The sequence below is a fragment of the Scomber japonicus genome, chromosome 6, assembly GCF_027409825.1.
Source record: "Scomber japonicus isolate fScoJap1 chromosome 6, fScoJap1.pri, whole genome shotgun sequence".
NCBI classification, from domain to species: domain Eukaryota; kingdom Metazoa; phylum Chordata; class Actinopteri; order Scombriformes; family Scombridae; genus Scomber; species Scomber japonicus.
In genome coordinates this window covers 36911819-36934030 of record NC_070583.1, presented here as the reverse complement: position 1 = coordinate 36934030, position 22212 = coordinate 36911819, and the positions used below count along the sequence as shown (strand labels likewise).

The window sequence follows — 22212 nt, the reverse complement described above, 5'->3', positions numbered from 1 at the left end:
TATTTTCTAAAACAATTCAGAGTTTTTTATATTAATTGTTTCTGACGTCTCTTAAATACAGGTCACATAATTGCCCAAACTTTGGGACTTTTGCCATCAACCATCATGGCAGTTTCAGTCGTAATCGAAGGTCAGACTCATTCTTACCTCTGATTGGCTAATACGCTCCAACACCCGCCTCCACCCCGCTCCACGTGGCCTCCCTCTTCTCCGATTGGTCGTCGCGGCTGCCACTCACACAAGCTCCAGCCAATCGCGCCCTTTTGTCCTTTCGCCCCGCGTCATACACGCTCGCCGGCAGCTAAAGCGCTCCTCTCTGTCCCAAGATGTCGGTGTTCCCCATGTGTGTGCGGGCCAGCCGGGGCCTCTGGAGGCTCCGCAGCGGGGCGGCCGCCTCCTCCTCCTCCCCGGCTAAAGTGGACATCTTTCGGACACTCTCCACAGAGAAGCCGGCAGTCGGACTAGCTCAGGCAATCCTCCAGGAGAAGCTCCAGCAACAGCAGCAGAGCCAGGTACGCTCGGTTTTGACACCTCACCGCGCCGGCGCTACTATAGAACGCTGCTAGTACATTACAAACCCCCGCTAACCCCGCCCACCGGAGCTACACCTGCTACTCAAAACAAACTCACCTATAACTGACATTTCCAACCGGTGTTAAAAACTAGCTTAACATCTTTTAACCTTTCACTGACACACATATACATTTAACGCCGTATTAACAGGTTATATTAGGTCAGCTTTCACGGTAACATGTCACGTTTAAATACCGTAAAAATAACCGTTAAACACGCCGCTGTCCGTTGAATGAATGAAGCTTAATGTGGCTAATGCTAGCTGGCTAATGTTAGCATGCTGTTATTAAAACCCATTACACCTGAAGCTAAAAACATCTATTAAAATGCTTTCTGACTGCTCTTATCTCTAAGTCTAGCTGGCTTCAGTGGTGTTTTATTAAAGCTGTGCTCCTCCTTCGTTTATTATACTAACTCCTCTCATATAATACTCTTTTTTTTACTAACTGAATAATGTGAATAATAAGATAAAAGTGTGTAAAGAGGTTAGTGAACGTTAGATAAACTGCAGCTGGGAGATAAAACATGTCAAGGTTTGTTTTTTGGTTTTTGGTTTGAAGGTCAGAGCAGCTCTCTTCATCCTTACCCTCCTTTAAAACCTAATATCTCCTCCTCTTCCTCCTCCCTCTGTATGAACACACACACACACACACACACACACACACACACACTCTCTGATGGAGTAATAATGTTAGTCTGATACAGTTAATCTCACTATAATAGGTGTAATTATGCAGGATTCCCACACATCCTGCAAAACCTGGAACATTATTGACCAATTTTCCAGTTATGGAAAAAATAAAATGTCCTTTTAAAACCTACTCTGCCTTTTTTAGAGGAAATGCAAACTGTTTATAATGTTTGCTTTATGTATTATCTGTTCTCATGCTGCCTTCAATGGGTTACATGAAGGCACAGCTCTTATCTGCTTCTGTATGTATGTATTTTTTGATATATAGATATTTATTTATTAAATGTAATTGCATATGAAACACCAAAGCACCAAAACAAAATCAGCATAAAAGGGGGAGGGGGTTATAAATAAAGGTTAAAGTAACACAATAATAAATAAATAATACAAATAAAAGTAATAAGGATAATACTAATAATGTTCAGGTGATTTGCTTTTGTCTAACTCTACTGTTAAGAACGGCATGATTCACAATTTGATTTAAATGCTTCGATATTGATTTAATAATTAGTAGAAATACACAAATAATTCATTAGAGTACCTGTTGATCATTTTCTAATACTGATAACAGAGTATGAAAGTAAGAAAAAAAATGACATGACTGAATTAACACTGAAGTAAAGTGCATGTAAACTTAAATGATATGTCTTTCCTCTTGGTAATTGTGATATAAGTTGTGATATAAAGTGGAGATGCTCCTCGCTGGGGGTTTGGGGGGTTTTGGGGGTTTTGGGGGTTTTAAGAGCAGCCTGTGAAGCCAAATTGAGTTTGTGGGCAAAGCATCCAAACATTGAATGACTCACTGAGACTGACAGCAAGTATCATGATGTTAGTGACACTTCCTGGTCCGTTCTCTGTTAATCACTGTTCACTTATTGCCTCGGTCAACAAGTCTGCTTCGGTTGCCATGGTGATGTTGATGTTGTAGTTGTTGTTGTTTGGTTGAGTGCAGCCACGAATCACACAAAGGTCCTCCACTGGCCCGGGGCTTGAATCCATTCAGAGGATTGAATGAATTGATATTGCAATGCATGGATGAATCGGTATTTTTTACCCCTAATGTATATGCATGCTCCTGCAACGTGGGCGGGGTCGTCATAGCAACGCTGCGTCAAACTGCCGTGATTTCGTTTTATACGCGACACAAACACATAAACAATGGAGGACATGGAGGTGATGGTGTACTTGCTGCTGTATGAGGCTTTCTGTTACACTTCCTTCCTTCCTTTCCTTCCTTTCCTTCCTTCCCTTCCTTCCTTCCTTCCTCCTTTCCTTCCTTCCTTCCTGCTGCTGTATGTGGCTTTCTGTCACACTTCCTTCCTTCCTTCCTTCCTTCCTTCCTTCCTTCCTTCCTTCCTTCCTTCCTTCCTGCTGCTGTACGTGTCTTTCTGTCTCACTTCCTTCCTTCCTTCCTTCTTTCCTTCCTTCCTTCCTTCTTTCCTTCCTTCCTTCCTGCTGCTGTATGTGGCTTTCTGTCACACTTCCTTCCTTCCTTCCTTCCTTCCTTCCTTCCTTCCTTTCCTTTCCTTCCTTCCTTCCTTCCTTCCTTCCTGCTGCTGTATGAGGCTTTCTGTCACACTTCCTTCCCTTCCTTCCTTCCTTCCTTCCCTTCCTTCCTTCCTTCCTTCCTTCCTTCCTTCCTTCCTTTCCTTTCCTTCCTTCCTTCCTTCCTTCCTTCCTGCTGCTGTATGAGGCTTTCTGTCACACTTCCTTCCCTTCCTTCCTTCCTTCCCTTCCTTCCTTCCTTCCTTCTTTCCTTCCTTCCTTCCCTCTGTCCTTCCTTCCTTCCTTCCTGCTGCTGTACGTGGCTTTCTGTCTCACACAAAGCAAGAGAAGAGAAACCAATCTCTGTAACGCTGTTGTTGGTATTTAAAAATGGCGGCTTTGATTCTTGTGTGGGACTCTGACCAATCAGTGGCCGGCAGTCTGATGACGTCACATTTAGTATGGGCTCGGCTCGCTCGGACCCTCAGCAGAGCAGGTACTAAAGAAGTACCAGGTACCAGGTACTATCCCTAGTGGAGACACAAAGAACCCGAGTGGAGCTGGAAGTGTGTAGTAGAAAAGCTCCCTTACTGTAGCAGCTGGAAATGATTTAAAGGAAAGAGTGGGAAGCCTGTATATTAATTATATAATATAATATTATATATTAATATTGTCAGTCTGATATAGTTTGATCACATCCTTTAAACATGTAAGAGAAGTATCCAGACATGTTTTAATATGTACTGTACTTATAACCCTTTATTAATATTGTCAGTCTGATATAGTTATTTAAGGGAGGCTCTGCTCTGACTCTGATCTGATACCAGGGGGGGGTGTCCAAAAAATCGATCCATCAATTAATATCGATTTTTCTATTTAAAAATTCGATATCGATTCAAAATTGTGTGAATGGATTTTTTCAGAGAGAATAGATGGAAGCATGAAATTTAAAATAATAATTATAATTTGAGAGTTTACAAACTTGGTCTTGTATTTGAACTGACATGCTTATCCATCATCTCTATGGTTACATGATGACATCATCACTATGGTTACATGATGACATCATAATTCAACATGACATGATTTAAAATGCCACTGGTCTTAAGGGTAATACACATAGGAAGGAAAGGAGGGAAGGAAAGAAGGGAGGAAAGGAAAGAAGGAAGGAAGGAAAGGAGGGAGGAAGGAAGGAAGGGAGGGAAGGAAACATAATTCAAAGTGACATGATTTAAAATGCCACTGGTCTTAAGGGTAATACACATAGGAAGGAAAGGAGGGAAGGAAAGGATGGAGGAAGGGAGGGAGGAAAGGAAAGAAGGAAGGAAGAAGGAAGGAAAGGAGGGAGGAAGGAAGGAAGGGAGGGAAGGAAACATAATTCAAAATGACATGATTTAAAATGCCACTGGTCTTAAGGGTAAATCCACATAGATGCTATCATGCTAGATCCCAGTGTTGGATCAGACTCATGATTTAACTTTACTCTTGAAGAATTTGGTGTCCACACATGATTGGTGTTAAAAATATTGTCTGACTTACAAAACAGAAACTCTGGGAACATGAAAGAGAATCAAATCGAATCGAGAATTGAATCGGATCGGGAAATCATTGACAATACCCAGCCCTATCTGATACCATTGTTGAATGACTAACCCTAACTACACATTTCACAAACTGCACCTTTTTTTCCAGTGTATATGACCCTGCATTATAAGTTCAGCAGTGAAGTATGTGTGTAATAATGTGTAATAATGTGTGTGTGTTTATTAGGGGTGTCACAATTCTCCAAATCCTCGATGTGATTTTAAGGTCATGATTCGTTTCAATCCTTTTTTGGGTCTTTTTAGCACCGATGCCATTTCTAGACTAATCATGATATGATATATGATATAACCTCCATCAGCTGTTTGCTATGTACCACACTAACTCCTCACTGTATACAATTAAATCATTTATTAGCAATATAATGTAACAACCTGTTTTTCAGCAGTCATTTGGAAACTTACTGTAAACTAAAGAATCATGTAGTGTACCTTTAGTAGCTGCAGTGTGAACTCTTCATAGTATCATAGTAGATGATATTTAAGTTCATAATAAAACAAAAACTAAATTTAAACATCTTAATGTCCATAAACATCCCTGAACAGTTAAATGTGTTAACGTGTCCTAACAGTAGCGTCTCTGCTGCTACTAATACTCCTACAGCTCTAGTTATTGCTTTACTGCAGACTTCCCAACTCTCCCACATATCGATAGCGGCTCCCTGACGCCCGCACATTATATGCAATCTCCCATGGTGATGGTTGCCACGGTGATGTGTGTCTTCTGTCAGCGGTTGCCATGGTGATGTGTGTCCTCTGTCAGCGGTTGCCATGGTGATGTGTGTCCTCTGTCAGCGGTTGCCATAGTGATGTGTGTCTTCTATCAGCGGTTGCCATGGTGATGTGTGTCCTCTATCAGCGGTTGCCATGGTGATGTGTGTCCTCTGTCAGCGGTTGCCATGGTGATGTGTGTCCTCTGTCAGCGGTTGCCATGGTGTTGTGTGTCTTCTGTCAGCGGTTGCCATGGTGATGTGTGTCCTCTGTCAGCGGTTGCCACGGTGATGTGTGTCTTCTGTCAGCGGTTGCCATGGTGATGTGTGTCTTCTGTCAGCGGTTGCCATGGTGATGTGTGTCCTCTATCAGCGGTTGCCATGGTGATGTGTGTCTTCTGTCAGCGGTTGCCACAGTGATGTGTGTCCTCTATCAGCGGTTGCCATAGTGATGTGTGTCCTCTGTCATCGCTCGCCATGGCGATGTGTGTCCTCTGTCAGCGGTTGCCATAGTGATGTGTGCCCTCTATCAGCGGTCGCCATGGTGATGTGTGTCATCTGTCAGCGGTTGCCATGGTGATGTGTGTCCTATCAGCGGTCGCCATGGTGATGTGTGTCTGTCAGCGGTTGCCATGGTGATGTGTGTCTATCAGCGGTTGCCATTGTGATGTGTGTCCTCTATCAGCGGTTGCCATGGTGATGTGTGTCCTCTGTCAGCAGTCGCCATGGTGATGTGTGTCTTCTATCAGCGGTTGCCATAGTGATGTGTGTCCTCTGTCAGCGGTCGCCATGGTGATGTGTGTCTTCTGTCAGCGGTTGCCATAGTGATGTGTGTCCTCTGTCAGCGGTTGCCATAGTGATGTGTGTCTTCTATCAGCGGTTGCCATAGTGATGTGTGCCCTCTATCAGCGGTTGCCATAGTGATGTGTGCCCTCTGTCAGCGGTTGCCATAGTGATGTGTGTCTTCTATCAGCGGTCGCCATGGTGATGTGGGTCCTCTGTCAGCGGTCGCCATGGTGATGTGTGTCTTCTGTCAGCGGTTGCCATGGTGATGTGTGTCCTCTGTCAGCGGTTGCCATAGTGATGTGTGTCTTCTGTCAGCGGTTGCCATAGTGATGTGTGTCCTCTGTCATCGCTCGCCATGGTGATGTGTGTCCTCTGTCAGCGGTTCACATGGCGATGTGTGTCCTATCAGCGGTCGCCATGGTGATGTGTGTCTGTCAGCGGTTGCCATGGTGATGTGTGTCTATCAGCGGTTGCCATTGTGATGTGTGTCCTCTATCAGCGGTTGCCATGGTGATGTGTGTCCTCTGTCAGCGGTTGCCACGGCGATGTGTGTCTTCTATCAGCGGTTGCCACGGCGATGTGTGTCTTCTATCAGCGGTTGCCATGGTGATGTGTGCCCTCTATCAGTGGTTGCCATGGTGATGTGTGTCCTCTATCAGCGGTTGCCATGGTGATGTGTGTCCTCTGTCAGCAGTCGCCATGGTGATGTGTGTCTTCTATCAGCGGTTGCCATGGTGATGTGTGTCCTCATATGTATATGTGTGTGTGTGTGTTTTTAGGGTCAGCCTCCTCCTGAGTCGGGGGAAGGAGAGAAGGATGGAGGGGAGCATTCGGGGGAGAACAGGAAGCAGAAGGAGAACACAGCGTACGCTAAGAAGATGGTGCTGCGGCTGGCGGGGCTGATGGGAGTCGGAGGGGCGGTCAGCCTCATCTACGTGTTCGGTGAGTGTGATGATGTCACTCTGAGGTTTACAGGAAGTCTGAGAGCCTGACAAAATAAAACTGTGTGGGGCTGAGAGAGTCGGAGGAAGACTTTAAGTTTCTCGAGGCCTTTTGGAGTAGAGCCGAGTGATAAATTAATATTATATCCATATTGTGATATTTTATAGATCTTAGAGTTTAAAGTGTCTTTTCCTGCTTTTAAAGGAACATTACACACTGCTTTTTATTAAACAAGTGGAAAAAACATGCCAATTAATTGTATTTAATGTATCATGAAGGAATATTATGAACCCCAAACAACTCAATGTGCTTTACATAAAATCAAATTATTAAACATTAAAAATTGGAAACATTAAAACTTACAATTAAAAAAAGAAGAATAAAATAAAATATAAGACAGAATAAGAGAAAGTTTATAAAAAATAGAGGACAAACTAGGTTAAAATAGAGTTAAAAATAGATAAAAAAAGATAAAAGAAAATCAATAAAATGATAAAATAACACAAAATAAAATAGAATAAAAATTTTAAACATCAAAACAAATAAAATAAAAATAAAATAAAAAATGTAAAACATCAAAAAAATAAAATAAGAATAAAATAAAAATAAAATAAAAAATGTAAAACATCAATAAAATAAAATAAGAATAAAATAAAAATAAAATAAAAAATGTAAAACATCAATAAAATAAAATAAGAATAAAATAAAAATAAAATAAAAAATGTAAAACATCAAAAAAATAAAATAAAAGAAAAAATTTAAAACATCAAAAAAATAAAATAAAAATAAAAGAAAAAATGTAAAACATCAATAAAATAAAATAAGAATAAAATAAAAATAAAATAAAAAATGTAAAACATCAATAAAATAAAATAAGAATAAAATAAAAATAAAATAAAAATGTAAAACATCAAAAAAATAAAATAAAAATAGAATAAAAATTTAAAACATCAGAAAAAATAAAATAAAAATTTAAAACATCAAAATAAATAAAATAAAAACAGAATTAAAAAGATTATAAATGAACAGTTTTAAAACAAGGCGGTGCTGCGCTGTTATTGGCTCATGGCCTCCAGGTGGGCGGAGCTAGCAGCTGTCAGTCAGTCAGAGGCCGGCTGAATGAAGGGCGATGAAGAGGAGCCGCCCCCTTCATCAGTTTGTGTCCCCATGTGTGATCAGTGGAGTTCAGAAAGCAGCAGGAGGCTCTTCTCTTTTTATTTAATTTAATTTAATTTAATTTAAAAGCAGCTTTACTCTCATCCTTCATTTCTCAGAGGACAGAACACGGATGTATATTTATTTTTACATTTTAATATTTTTACATCTTTATTTTTTCTTGCTGGAATAATTCTGCCGTACGTCTCTGGATTATTATATCGGGAATATTTTACTCTTCTTTTTGGATTTAATGTGAGCAGCAGTTTGGATTAATGCTGGAGGAGAGCTATTTCAGTCTTTCCATCTGCTTTCTTCTCTCAGCTGATTTCTCAGGTTTGTGATTTTAATATTTGGAGAAGATAACGCTGAATACTTTAGGCATGTTTATCTCTCTCTCTCTCTTTCACTGAATCATCACGCCTGCTTTTATTTTACGGTCTTAATCTTTTCTAATCATTGTGAAAGTGAAGTGATGTCATACTTTTTGTGTCTTTAAAATAGAAACTAAGCTTTGAATAGCTCAACATGACTCCAGTTATTAATGTTTTATTTTGGTCAAAACTTGAAGATTTTTCACTTTTTAATGATTTAAAACAACAAAATCCTCACAATAAAATACAAATATAGAATAAATAAGCAGAAAAAACCTTAGTTTAATAATAAATAATATGTAAAAGTGTTATAAAAATGTCAATCAAGAGCTTTGTCTTCATAATAATAATAATAAAATACTAATATTAGGAAGTGTTTTTTTAATTTAAAGACTTGAGAATAAATCAATAAGATTAAAAATGTGTATTTTATTAGTTTTATTTAACATTTCACGTCTCTGTAATAAAAAAAACAGTAAAAAAAAAAGATTAAATATTCCTTTATTAGTCCCAAAGCAGAGAAATGTACTTTATTACATTACATAATCATCTTTTTAAGGGTATAATATAAATAAATTATAGATTTAAGATATGTTAAAGTTTAAATTTGACTTGTGTTGAAAAAAGTAAAATAAAAACTGATTTTCTTTTTTTTTTTCTCTCTTTTTTTTTTTTTAGGCACTAACTCAGTAGACGAGCAAGGAAACCAGGTATGTGTCACACCTCTCTCCTCCTTCATGTCACCTGTCAGCGCTAATTTAAACACATTTACTCTCCATTCAGTCCTTTAATGTGGGACGTTCACGTGTGTCTCTGGCGTCCGGCGGCACACTTCATCACACCGTCGCCCCCCCCCCCCCCCCCCCCCCCCCCATTTTTTTGATGTGCGGTCGGCGTTTCTTCCCTCACCTCCCCGCCTCACAGACAGGAGGTCCTCTTCCTGTTGTAGAGGACGGAGGGCCGCTGTTAAACGGCACACTTCACAGCTCGTAGACGAAGCAGAGGCCAGCCGAGAGCAGAGGTGTGGCTGTGGGAAAGAGGAAGAGAAGGGGAAGAAAAGGGGGGGGGGGAGCACACTTATCTCACCTTTCGTCGTCAGGGTTTTAAATAAAACGAGCAGCGGCTGGACGGCACACTCGACAGGTAGCTGAGACATGAGGTTCGTCTCACAGCCACATCAAAGAGACCCAATTATCCCCCAAAATCACCCCCAAGCCTGTGGGAAAGGAGCAGGAGCATTTAAACTCAGACGTCATTACTTTTAGATGCGCCTTTATTCAAGATATTACGGTAATATGACGCATATATCCATAACAGGAAGAAACAGATTTTAAGGTTTGAAAGTTACTTTTTAGATGCACAATCACTTTTAGTATTAGACACCACAGCAGTAATCTGATTACTTTTAGATGCGCCTCTATTCAAGATATTACGGTAATATGATGCATATATCCATAACTGTGACTGCTTGCATTAAATGTAATATTAAAGTCTCGTCTTTTAGTAGTAATAATATAGTAGTTGTGGTATTAATTAGTCTATGTCTCTTATATCAAAAGATAATTAGTGTATTTAAATAGTCTGTGAGTTAAGAAAGACGATGTAAAAGTCACAATTTTAAAGGAGCAAGAAGTTTTATTTAAAAAAAAACACCACAGATTTTAAGGTTTGAAAGATTTTCTTCTGTTTAAAGTTGAGATTTTTATTATTAGACACCACAGCAGTAATCTGATTACTTTTAGATGCGCTTTTATTCAAGACATTACGGTAATATGACTTATATATCCATAACTGCGACTGCTTGCCTTCAATGTAATATTATAGTCTCGTCCTTTAGTAGTAATAATGTAGAAGTTGTGGTATTAATTAGTTTATGTCTCTTATATCAAAAGATAATTAGTGTATTTTAAATAGTCTGTGAGTTAAAAAGGAAAACGTAAAAAAAGGCACAATTTTAAAGGAGGACCATCAAAAGTTTTGAATAAAAAAACAGTTTGAAAGTTTGTTGTTCATTAATAAGACTTATTATAACTGTGACTGCTTACCTTTAAAGTAATATTATAGTCTTGTCCTTAAATAATAAAAATATATATTAAGTATTATAATAAGTGTATAAAATGTTTAAACCTCACCTGCTACTTAAAGGAGCAGTCTGTGAATAATCAAGCTGCTGTTTAAAAAAAGTTATATATTTTATACATGTGTGTCGATTCACTCAGCTCAGGAGGAAGAGACGAGATTTATTTACTATACTTTATATATTTACTATATTTTAGAAATATATGACGGGAAAAATAGTTTTTATTTAACTGAAAGTCACAAAATGTAAAACGATGCAGGTTCATTTTGAAATGTTTTAACTAATCGTCTTGTAATGAATCTCACTTCAGTTCTGAGTATTAATTATTATAATATGCAGCACTGTAAAAGCCCCCCCCCCCCCCCCCCCCTTATAGATGGACAGAAAGATAGAAATAATAACTATAAATACCAAAAATGAAGTTACTAAGAATAGAAACAATTCTAGTACAGATATATAAATGCAATATAGAATCACTAATTATAACATATTGCTAAATAAAAGTAAATAACACAAATACCCAACAGCCTTATATATTGTGGTTTATTTAATTTTTAGTGTGACTGGTTTTAACTTTTTGGCATCACTAGGCTTCCGTAGCGGCTCCTCCTCCCTCAGCCTGTCAGAGTACAGACCTGAGACCTTTACTTAAACCCTGATATTTGAATAACTGAACTCATCTAGAAGTGGTTCCCGTATGTAGAGGCCTTCTCCCAGCTCTCAGACAGGATGTGTGGGCGCAGGCGTCGCTGTGGGAAGACGAGGACACTTCAAAGGGCCGAAGGGGGCACACTTCTCTCACATTAGGATCCTTTTGTTAACGTCTCGGCACAGCTTCCTGCTAACTGGCCTTTGTCACGTGTCACTTTGAAGCTGTCGCTGTGGGAAAGAAGAAGAAGAAGAGTCAGGGGATTATATTTTACATTTCTTTACTTACTTCAGCTAAAAAACAGCAGAATGAGCCTTTAAACTGTGTCTCTCCTGGCAGAATGAACCAGAGCTCAGTATATGAACCAGAGCTCAGTATATGAACCAGTATAGGAACCAGAGCTCAGTATATGAACCAGAGCTCAGTACATGAACCAGAGCTCAGTACATGAACCAGAGCTCATGATATGAACCAGTATATGAACCAGAGCTCAGGATATGAACCAGAGCTCAGTATATGAACCAGAGCTCATAATATGAACCAGAGCTCATGATATGAACCAGAGCTCAGTACATGAACCAGTACATGAACCAGAGCTCAGGATATGAACCAGAGCTCTGTATATGAACCAGTATATGAACCAGAGCTCAGTATATGAACCAGAGCTCTGTATACGAACCAGAGCTCTGTATACGAACCAGAGCTCAGTACATGAACCAGAGCTCAGGATATGAACCAGTATATGAACCAGAGCTCAGGATATGAACCAGAGCTCTGTATACGAACCAGAGCTCAGTACATGAACCAGAGCTCAGGATATGAACCAGTATATGAACCAGAGCTCAGGATATGAACCAGAGCTCAGGATATGAACCAGAGCTCAGTATACGAACCAGAGCTCAGTACATGAACCAGAGCTCAGGATATGAACCAGAGCTCAGGATATGAACCAGAGCTCAGTATATGAACCAGAGCTCAGGATATGAACCAGAGCTCAGGATATGAACCAGTACATGAACCAGAGCTCAGGATATGAACCAGAGCTCAGTACATGAACCAGAGCTCAGGATATGAACCAGAGCTCAGTATATGAACCAGAGCTCAGGATATGAACCAGTACATGAACCAGAACTCAGGATATGAACCAGAGCTCTGTATATGAACCAGTATACGAACCAGAGCTCATGATATGAACCAGTATATGAACCAGAGCTCATGATATGAACCAGGACCGATGCTGATACTAGTAAAACATATATATATATATATATATATATATATATATATATATATATATATATATATATATATATATATATTTGTATTATCTGTCAGTTTAGATTATGTGAAGCACTTTATAACCTCAGTTTGTAAAGGTGATACCTAATTATATATACGTAAATACAGTTTATACGTAAATATAGTTTATACGTAAATATAGTTTATACGTAAATACAGTTTATACGTAAATACAGTTTATACGTAAACACAGCTTTTACGTAAATATAGTTTATACGGAAATATAGTTTATACGTAAATATAGCTTATACGTAAATATAGTTTATACGTAAATATAGCTTATACGTAAATATAGTTTATACGTAAATATAGCTTATACGGAAATATAGTTTATACGTAAATATAGCTTTTACGTAAATATAGTTTATACGGAAATATAGTTTATACGTAAATATAGCTTATACGTAAATATAGTTTATACGTAAATACAGTTTATACGGAAATACAGTTTATACGTAAACACAGCTTTTACGTAAATACAGTTTATACACAAATATAGTTTATACGTAAACACAGCTTTTACGTAAATACAGTTTATACGGAAATATAGTTTATACGGAAATATAGTTTATACGGAAATACAGTTTATACGAAAATACAGTTTATACGAAAATACAGTTTATACGGAAATACAATTTATACGGAAATACAGTTTATACGAAAATACAGTTTATACGAAAATACAGTTTATACGGAAATACAGTTTATACGGAAATACAGTTTATAAGTAAATACAGCTTATACGGAAATATAGTTTATACGGAAATACATTTTATACGGAAATATAGCTTATACGGAAATACAGTTTATAAGTAAATATAGTTAATACGGAAATATAGCTTATACGGAAATACAGTTTATACGTAAACACAGCTTTTACGTAAATACAGTTTATACGGAAATATAGTTTATACGTAAACACAGCTTTTACGTAAATACAGTTTATACGGAAATATAGTTTATACGGAAATATAGTTTATACGGAAATACAGTTTATACGAAAATACAGTTTATACGGAAATACAGTTTATAAGTAAATACAGCTTATACGGAAATACAGCTTATACGGAAATACAGTTTATACGGAAATACAGCTTATACGGAAATACAGCTTATACGAAAATATTAATACAGATATACAGTTTATAGGTAAATATAGTTTATACGGAAATATAGCTTATACGTAAATATTAATACGGATATACAGTTTATAGGTAAATATAGTTTATACGGAAATACAGCTTATACGTAAATATAGCTTATACGGAAATACAGCTTATACGGAAATACAGCTTATACGTAAATACAGCTTATACGAAAATATAGCTTATACGTAAATATTAATACAGATATACAGTTTATAGGTAAATATTTACATGGACCTGCAGCTGATATGTGTGTGATCAGGTGAAGCTGATATAATGAACTTCTCTGGTCTGTGATGAGGTGTTGATGTGGGAACCTCGGAGCATCTTTTGTCTCTGCTCTGTTCACTTCCTGACGGCTTCCTTTCAAAGGACACACTTATCTCACCTGGACTTCCTGTCGGCATCGTCCAGCTCCCATCAGACGACACACTTCACATGTCAGCGTCACTCCGTCTTGTGCCGATCGTTAAATACCTTCAAATAAAAAGCAACGCACACTTATCTCACCTGCTCGAAGTCTAACAGAACATTTGCTTAAACAGGACAGCAGCGTCTGTACCTTACTTCAAAGAAACACACTTAGTGTCAGTGTGTGTGTGGTCCCTGGCTTGTTATAGTTAAAGTATTACAGTAAAAGTACTGCAGTATTCTAGTGATGTAGTATGCAGTATTACAGTAAAAGTACTGCAGTATTATAGTGATGTAGTATGCAGTATTACAGTAAAAATACTGCAGTATTATGAGTGATGTAGTATGCAGTATTACAGTAAAAGTACTGCAGTATTATAGTGATGTAGTATGCAGTATTACAGTAAAAGTACTGCAGTATTATGAGTGATGTAGTATGCAGTATTACAGTAAAAGTACTGCAGTATTATAGTGATGTAGTATGCAGTATTACAGTAAAAGTACTGCAGTATTATAGTGATGTAGTATGCAGTATTACAGTAAAAGTACTGCAGTATTATAGTGATGTAGTACGCAGTATTACAGTAAAAGTACACAAGCTTTGAATGAGAAGAAAACACTTTGATCACTGTTGATAAAATGGTGTTTATTGATTATTGAAGCTTCAGATTGTTGACACATCCAATCAGTAAAGTGTGATCAATGATTTCATGTTCAGATTGACTTCATCCACACAGTCAGTTAGTGTAACCCAGAATGTCAGCTATGTACAAGAACATCATTAATGATTATTATCATGATCATTACAGTTTGATTGAACATTTCTTTATGAATTTACAAAGTGATGAGAACAAAATATGTGTGATGAAGGAAGTTCTGCTGTTTTCTCTGTTTAAGAAACAACAGACACAAATACATCAATACAAACATGAAACTAACATTTAGAACAAAGAGAAGTTCATATTTTCATCTGAAGAAATGTCAGTGAAGGTTAAAAACATGGTGATGAGCAGTGAGAGCCTCCATGGATAAAAACACACAGGAAAAAGTCACATTTAAAGAAACTGAACATATAAACGACACATACATAAAGTAAACAAAGTGTTGAATATCACTATTAGCATGTCAGCTGATCTCTGAGCAGCTCAGAAACATGGAGACAAAAACATGAAGAATTACAACATCTGACACATGAAGTCTGAAATGACTTCTGTCTATTTCACTTTACACAACTCAACTGTGGATCCAAGATCACCAACCCAAAGTCCAGCATAGAGAGGCTGAGTGAATGTGGTCTGGACTCTGTGGAGGAGAGTCATGGTTTCAGAGACGCTGTAGAAGGACAGAATACCTGCTCTGTGATCCAGGTACACTCCGACTCTGGAGGAACCAGGACCTGAGACGAGAGTTTCAATGTTGTTGAACCAAAATTCATACCTGTTAGTACCACACCGTAAAGCCCAAGATTTGTCATTACGTCCAAATGAACATTCACTTCCTGCTCTGCTGATATTCTTGTATGCGACTGCTACACAAACTCTTCCCCACATCCACCCTCTCCTCTCCACCTCCCAGTAACAACGTCCAGTCAGACTCTCTCTACTCAGGACCTGCCACTCATCAGTGAATCTGTCTGTGTGACGAGAATAAGACTGATATTGACTCAACCATTCTACTTTTCTGTTCTCATCAGATAATAACAACCGTTTGTTTACTGTGTTTGGATCCAGAGTGATTTCACGTGAATAATTTAAGAACTCAGCTCTGGTCTTGGGTTCTGGTTCTGGCAGTATAACCACTTCAGTCACTGCCAGTGAGATGTTTGTCCATTTGTCCCTCAGGATGTCCTGTAGTTTATCTCTGAGCTTCGACACAGCTGCTGTCACATCCTCAAAGTATCTCAGAGGACGGATATTGATGCTGGATGAGTCTGTAGGTTCACTGAGTTGTGACACTGAGGGGTAGTTGTGTAGAAACTGGTTGTGATCCTCTGTGTGTGAGAGCTGCTTCAGTTCAGCGTCTTTCCTCTTCAGCTCAGTGATCTCCTGCTGCAGCTTCTCCTGAAGCTCTTTGACTCCACTCACTTCAGTTTCCTGCTGGGATCTGATCTGCTGCTTCACATCAGAGCTTCTTTTCTGGAGGAGACGGATCAGCTGAATGAAGATCTTCTCACTGTCCTCCAGTGCTTTATCAGCAGAGCGACTGACGGCCTCCACCTCCTGTTGAAGCAGCTTCACATCTTTCTCTCTGTCCTGGATTCTCTGCTGGATGTTTAGTCGACTCACCTCGAGCTCTCTCTGCCTCTCAGTCCTTTCTGCTGCAGCTGGGACTGTGTCGTGGCCTTTATGATCATCCATAGTGCACAGATAACAGATACACTTCTTATCTGTACGGCAGAATATCTTCATCACCTCATCATGACGAGAGCAGATGTTCTCCTGGAGCTTCTTGGAGGGCTCCACCAGCTTGTGTTTCTTTAATGGAGTTACATCATAATGAGGTTGGAGGTGATTCTCACAGTAAGAGGCCAGACACATCAGACAGGACTTGAAGGATTTCCTCTTCCTCCCAGTGCAGACATCACAGGCCACATCTTCAGGTCCAGCATAGCAGTGATCAGCAGGAGCAGCTTGGAGTCCAGTCTTCTTCAGCTGCTCCACTAAAGCTGCTAACATGGTGTTTTTCTTCAGGACAGGCCTCGGTGTGAAGGCCTCTCTGCACTGAGGGCAGCTGTAGATCTTCATCTGATCCTCTGCATCCCAGAATCCTTTAATACAGCTCATACAGTAGCTGTGTCCACAGGAAGTAGTCACTGGATCCTTCAGTAGATCCAGACAGATCGAACAGGAGAAGGATTCTCGGTCCAGCTGATCTCTCTGTGCCATTTCAGCTCTCAGAGGCAACGACTGACTGAGTTTCACTTTCTGTTTGATCATGTGATCTTGCAGTGAAAGCAGCCTGACAGCTCTGTGCTGCGTCACATGTTGGTTACACCCATCTACAAACTGTAGCTCTGAAGGGAGAGAACAAGGAACTCTGATCCCAGAGTGGAGCTTGTTGTGTTTAAAGAACAGGGACGGTTATCAGGACGAGGAGCCGCACTGTGGATTCAAACTGTGTTTCCTCATTTACAGTAAAGTCTCAGTTAAAAGCTGCTCAACATTTAACTTTACTGCTATGTACAAATACTCCATTACAAGTAAAAGTACTGCAGTATTATAGTGATGTAGTATGCAGTATTATAGTAAAAGTACTGATATATTATTATATGACATCATTAGATTATTAATAGTGAAGCATCAGTGTTAGAGCAGCATGTTACTGTTGTAGCTGCTGGAGGTGGAGCTAGTTTATACTACTTTATATACAGTTAGCTAGTTTATACTACTTTATATACAGTTAGCTAGTTTATACTACTTTATATACAGTTATACTCTAATTGTACTACAGTAAAGTACAAGTACCTCGAACTGTACTGAAGTAAAGTACAAGTACCTCAAACTGTACTACAGTAAAGTACAAGTACCTCAAACTGTACTATAGTAAAGTACAAGTACCTCAAACTGTACTACAGTAAATGTACTTAGTTACTTTCTGCTGCTGGTAAAATTAAAGTGTTTTTTAGTGTTTTCCTCTGAGGTTATTTGAGTTTGTGGGAACCAGGTCTCGTCCTCTCCTCCGTCTCTTCTCGTCCTCACACATTATAAACCTCTCTGGTTGTTTCCTGTCTGGCCAACAGGCCGACTGAGCCCAATCACTTCAAAGGGGAGGCACACTTCTTCCACACCTCCCTCCTCCTGCCCCCCCATCGGACGGCACATGTCCCATCTGTCAGAGGTGAAACTCTTCAAAGGGACACACTTCTCATTGACTTCACGTCTTAGAGGAGGCTGTGAGGTCAAAGTTTGGGAAGTTAAGACACACTTCTCATTGACTTCACGTCTTAGAGGAGGCTGTGAGGTCAAAGTTTGGGAAGTTAAGACACACTTCTCATTGACTTCACGTCTTAGAGGAGGCTGTGAGGTCAAAGTTTGGGAAGTTAAGACACACTTCTCTCACCTTTTTATTCCAATCAGGCAACATCCCATCCCCTAAAACTCACAACCACACAGTAACTTCAAGGAGACATCTACAAATGTCTCATTCTAAAACTTAAAAAGCATAAACATACACAGATAAATGTGTTTTTATTTTTATTTAATTACTTTTACTGAAGGATACAGTACTATACATGCCTACTTAGGGGTATCACATTTAGCCAAAACTGTACAATGTCAGGACAAAATACACAGGAATGATCTACTTCTATTCATCGTCTCCAGCCTGGTGGTTCTATAGAAAAGTGTTTGTTCTTTAAAGGTTTAATCAATTATCTCAAATACATCCTCAATATTCACACACCTTGTTCCTTTTCCCATTTCAGCTTCTTACGTATAATCTTGTATTTCCTCTTCTGTCCATTATGTTAGTATTATAGTTTATTTAATAGGGTCAGATATATACACTTATCAACAGCTGTTCCTAGAAAGGCTTTTGTGGAAGAGATTAAAATATAAGGGTCAGTTGATAAATAAGGGTTGGCAAGATGAGCAATTTTAAAAAAACTAGTTGATATGATGTTTTATTGAGAATTTAGTGTTTTTATGGTTACACCGCTTAGACATTTTTACCATAATCTTCTAATATATTCTCTCAAAATGGATTAAAAGCGGAAATTTGATGCTGAGTCCACTAAAAAAGAATGTGTACAAGATATTCATATGTTTATTTTCACTTTTTAACTCTTTAAATTTAAACTAAACCACATGGAGACAGTATTATTGATGTTTTATAATGAAGTCAGTGAGATTAAACACAGTTGCAGTTTTCTCTTTGGCCACCAGGTGGAGTCCTTCACCACAGAGTCACTGTAACCTTCCTCTTTCTCCTCTTTCTGTCTGTTTTTCTCCATTCCTCCTCTATTTTTTCAGTCTTTTCATCCCTCTTCTTTCCTTCCTTCTTCCTCAGCCTTTCCTGTGTCTCTTCCTCTTGCTTTCTCTTCTCTTTCTGACTCTTTTTCTTCCTCTCATCTCTTTTTTTTCCATGTGTAGTTTTTTCTCCTTCCTCGTATCATATTTTCTCTCCTTCTCCTCCTTCGAGTCCTCTTTCTCTGCTGTTTCATTTTATTCTCATTCTCAGTTTTCCTTTTTCACTTTCTTTCTTTTCTCCTCCTCTTTCTCTTCCTCTCACTCCTCTCTTCTTCCCTCTTTTTTTATTTCTTCCATTAGTTTGGTTTATAAAATGTCAGAAAATGTCCAACATAACGTCCAAAAAAAATAAACAATTAGCACTTTTTTCTTTTTAAAGGCTGACAAATGATTAATTAGTTATTGATTAATTTAATAATTGATCTTACTTTTCTTTTAATTTGTATTTTCAGCATTTTTTCCTCCTCCGTCCTCCTGTTTTCAGGCTGATTAAAGCATAATTCGGCAGATTTACGACGTTAGATGCAGCTTCGCCTTCGGTGTCGACCTCTCACACTCACTCATGCGACCTCGTGTCGGGCCTCCAGCCACTGATTGATCCTCCACACGCGTCTGTTTAACCAATAGCAGTAAAAGTATTGATCGTCAATAGAAACATGAACTCTGAGGCGTTGATCGGTCCTGATGAAGGCGACACGTTAACTGTCAACACCATGCATTGATTGACTGATTGACTGACTGACTGATTGATTGATTGATTATCAGCTGTTTATAAAGTTTCTCTTGTTTCTGTCTCACAGATTGCAGATGAGTTCGACAGAGGTGAGTGTTGTGAATTTATTTTATCTTATTTGATTTATAAAAACTGATAAAAGACGACAAACAATACAATAATAACTGTTGTAATAGGAGCAGGAAGAACTAGAAAATTCCAGGGAAATTTTTGTTCAAAAGTCACCCTGATCATATTCTGGGTTTCCAGTATTAAGTACATAGTCAGTATCAAGTGTAATGTACTTTATTCTCAACTTAACATCCCTGAAAATATTAAGTAACTGTTCACTGAAATTATTAAGAGAGTAGACTTTATTATACTTTTTTATTTTAAATTACTTAGTTGTATGAAATTATATTACTCATTATAATTATGTACATATGTAAAATACAAAACACTCGCTCCATTCAAATGAATTAGCTCAGTTAACTGGCAAAACAGAATTAGCCAATCACAAAAAAGTAGCTCAGTTTCTGCCCAGCGACAGGTTGCTAAGGGCATACGGTTGCTAAGGGCAGTTAAGGCCCTACGGTTGCTACGGCGATGTGAGAATCTGCTTGGAAAAAATTCTCAAAATGCCCCAGAATTTGGCTTCTGACAAGGTCCCGAACAATTACAAACTGTGAGAAAACCGTAACTCCTGTCCAAAAACCGAAAACACCGTGAGAGACACAGAAGCCGGCAGATTCTGACAGTGTTTATTTTATTCATATATTCCTTCAAATGAGCGAGTAAGCTCAGTGTGAACACAGAGTGAGATTCTTTTTTTTTTAAAAAGACGATTACATTAGGTTTAATGGGCAGCGAGACAGGTATTGCCGCCGGTCTCGGCCCCCCCCGTTTAAATTTTGTGCAGACCCCGCCTGTCAACTTCACATTTTATGAATCCCAACACCTATGTCTATATTTTGACCAAAAATGATTTGTCTGCTTTTTACGGTTTGGCCGTGAGCTCGAGTTAAAAATAAAAATGAAGGTTATTTTTTACTGCTTCTCACACTCTAGCTAACTGCCGCTTCCACTCTAACTTTGAAGAAAAAGTGATTTCCACTCCTCGTTTGACTGCTCATAGTTTGAAAAGTTTACATGTTATCTAAAAACAGTTTGGTATTTTTCCAGAGAGGACAAGTTTTCCTCCGTTTTAAAGTTTGAATCACGTTTCTACGTGCACGTATGAGAGAGCTAGGTGACACAGAAAAAGTAGAAATTTTGTGTTTAAAAAGAAATTCCATTCATTTCCAATGGAGAAGTATTCTTGTTTTGTGAATAACTTTGGGATCGATAGAGCCGCACGTTGTGATGGATATATTTTGGGTTTTCTCAAAGCTGCGGGACGAGTTACGAACCGAAATTTGGCGGAAGAATAATATACACTTAAAATCAGCATTTGTCTTTCTGTCAGTCTCACCTGTCTGACATTTGAACAAAGACCTGTGTGTTAGATATATGTATATATTACTGTTAACAGCAGAGATAGCTCCGTCTATGCTGAGCTCATTTACCTCTTGCTTCGGTCGCTATTACGCACGTTTAATTATCAGCAGAGATCTGAACGCAGCGAGATGTCTCACTCCTCAGAAACACACACATGATGACATGACCAACTTATCATCGACTATTAAATTCATCATCGATTCATAATTCATAACTTCACAGGCTGAAAGATGCTTTAATTTCAGTGCAAATGTGTTCTTATTGAAGGTGTGTGTGTGTGTGTGTGTGTTAGTTAGTTAGTGTGTGTGTGTGTGTGTGTGTGTGTGTGTGTGTGTGTGTGTGTGTGTGTGTGTGTGTGTGTGTGTGTGTGTGTGTGTGTGTGGTCCAGCTGAGCCCTCCTCTCCTCCTCCTACTGAACATGTGTGTTTTTATTGACACCCTGGCAGCGATGTGAGCGTGTCGGTCAGGGTTTGTTTGAATGATGGATCACTCCACAGAGCCTCAGTGGCACTGCCAACTGCTGTCACTGTGTGTGTGTGTGTGTGTGTGTGTGTGTGTGTGTGTGTGTGTGTGTGTGTACCAACCACCCATATGCCCCTGTCCCATCATTCATCCCCCAAACTGCCGCCCAAAAAACACAAAACACCACACGCACATTTACATTTTGCTCAGAGAGATTTAGACTGAGCTTTAACTCACACACAGGTCAGTAACAATAAGGGTGGGCACAATAAATATGTTAAACTAGTTTATAAAGCAGCATCAGGTTTGTTAAAATGTACATTTAGTATTTTTGTTGGTTTTATATCATTTGAATGACATTTACACCATTTTTTACCAAAAGTCAGACTGAATGCTCCTGAAAATGTCAAATGGTGTAACCACAAAAGAATGATAGATATTAAATATAAAGTTATAATGTAAGATCATGCCAAACTAGTTGATATGGTGTTAGGAAGAAAGGAAGGAAGGAAGGAAGGAAGGAAGGATGTAAGATCATGCCAAACTAGTTGATATGGTGTTAGGTAGGTAGGAAGGAAGGAAGGAAGGAAGGAAGGAGTTTTATTGACTATTTACTGTTTTTAAGCAACGTTGAATTATTTGGTACAAAGTTTTTATGGTTACACCACTTAGA

At 38.7% G+C, this 22212-nt stretch overlaps 1 protein-coding gene across 1 annotated transcript; it reads left to right on the top strand.

The window, feature by feature from the left end:
* The first annotated feature begins 308 nt into the window (after window positions 1-308).
* Window positions 309-21531, top strand: timm50 (translocase of inner mitochondrial membrane 50 homolog (S. cerevisiae)). The gene is made up of 5 exons (XM_053320314.1): window positions 309-512; window positions 6626-6788; window positions 8996-9027; window positions 19669-19690; window positions 21524-21531. The coding sequence occupies exons 1-5, from the start codon at window positions 327-329 to the stop codon at window positions 21529-21531; spliced, it is 411 nt and encodes a 136-aa protein (XP_053176289.1). The 5' UTR covers window positions 309-326.
* The last annotated feature ends 681 nt before the right edge of the window (window positions 21532-22212 follow it).

Coding starts and splice junctions, on each gene's coding strand:
- timm50 (XM_053320314.1), top strand. CDS start 327: ATGTCGGTGTTCCCCATGTGTGTGCGGGCCAGCCGGGGCCTCTGGAGG. Junction 6,789..8,995: donor CAGCCTCATCTACGTGTTCG/GTGAGTGTGATG, acceptor TTTTTTTTTTAG/GCACTAACTCAGTAGACGAG. Junction 9,028..19,668: donor TAGACGAGCAAGGAAACCAG/GTATGTGTCACA, acceptor TCTGTCTCACAG/ATTGCAGATGAGTTCGACAG.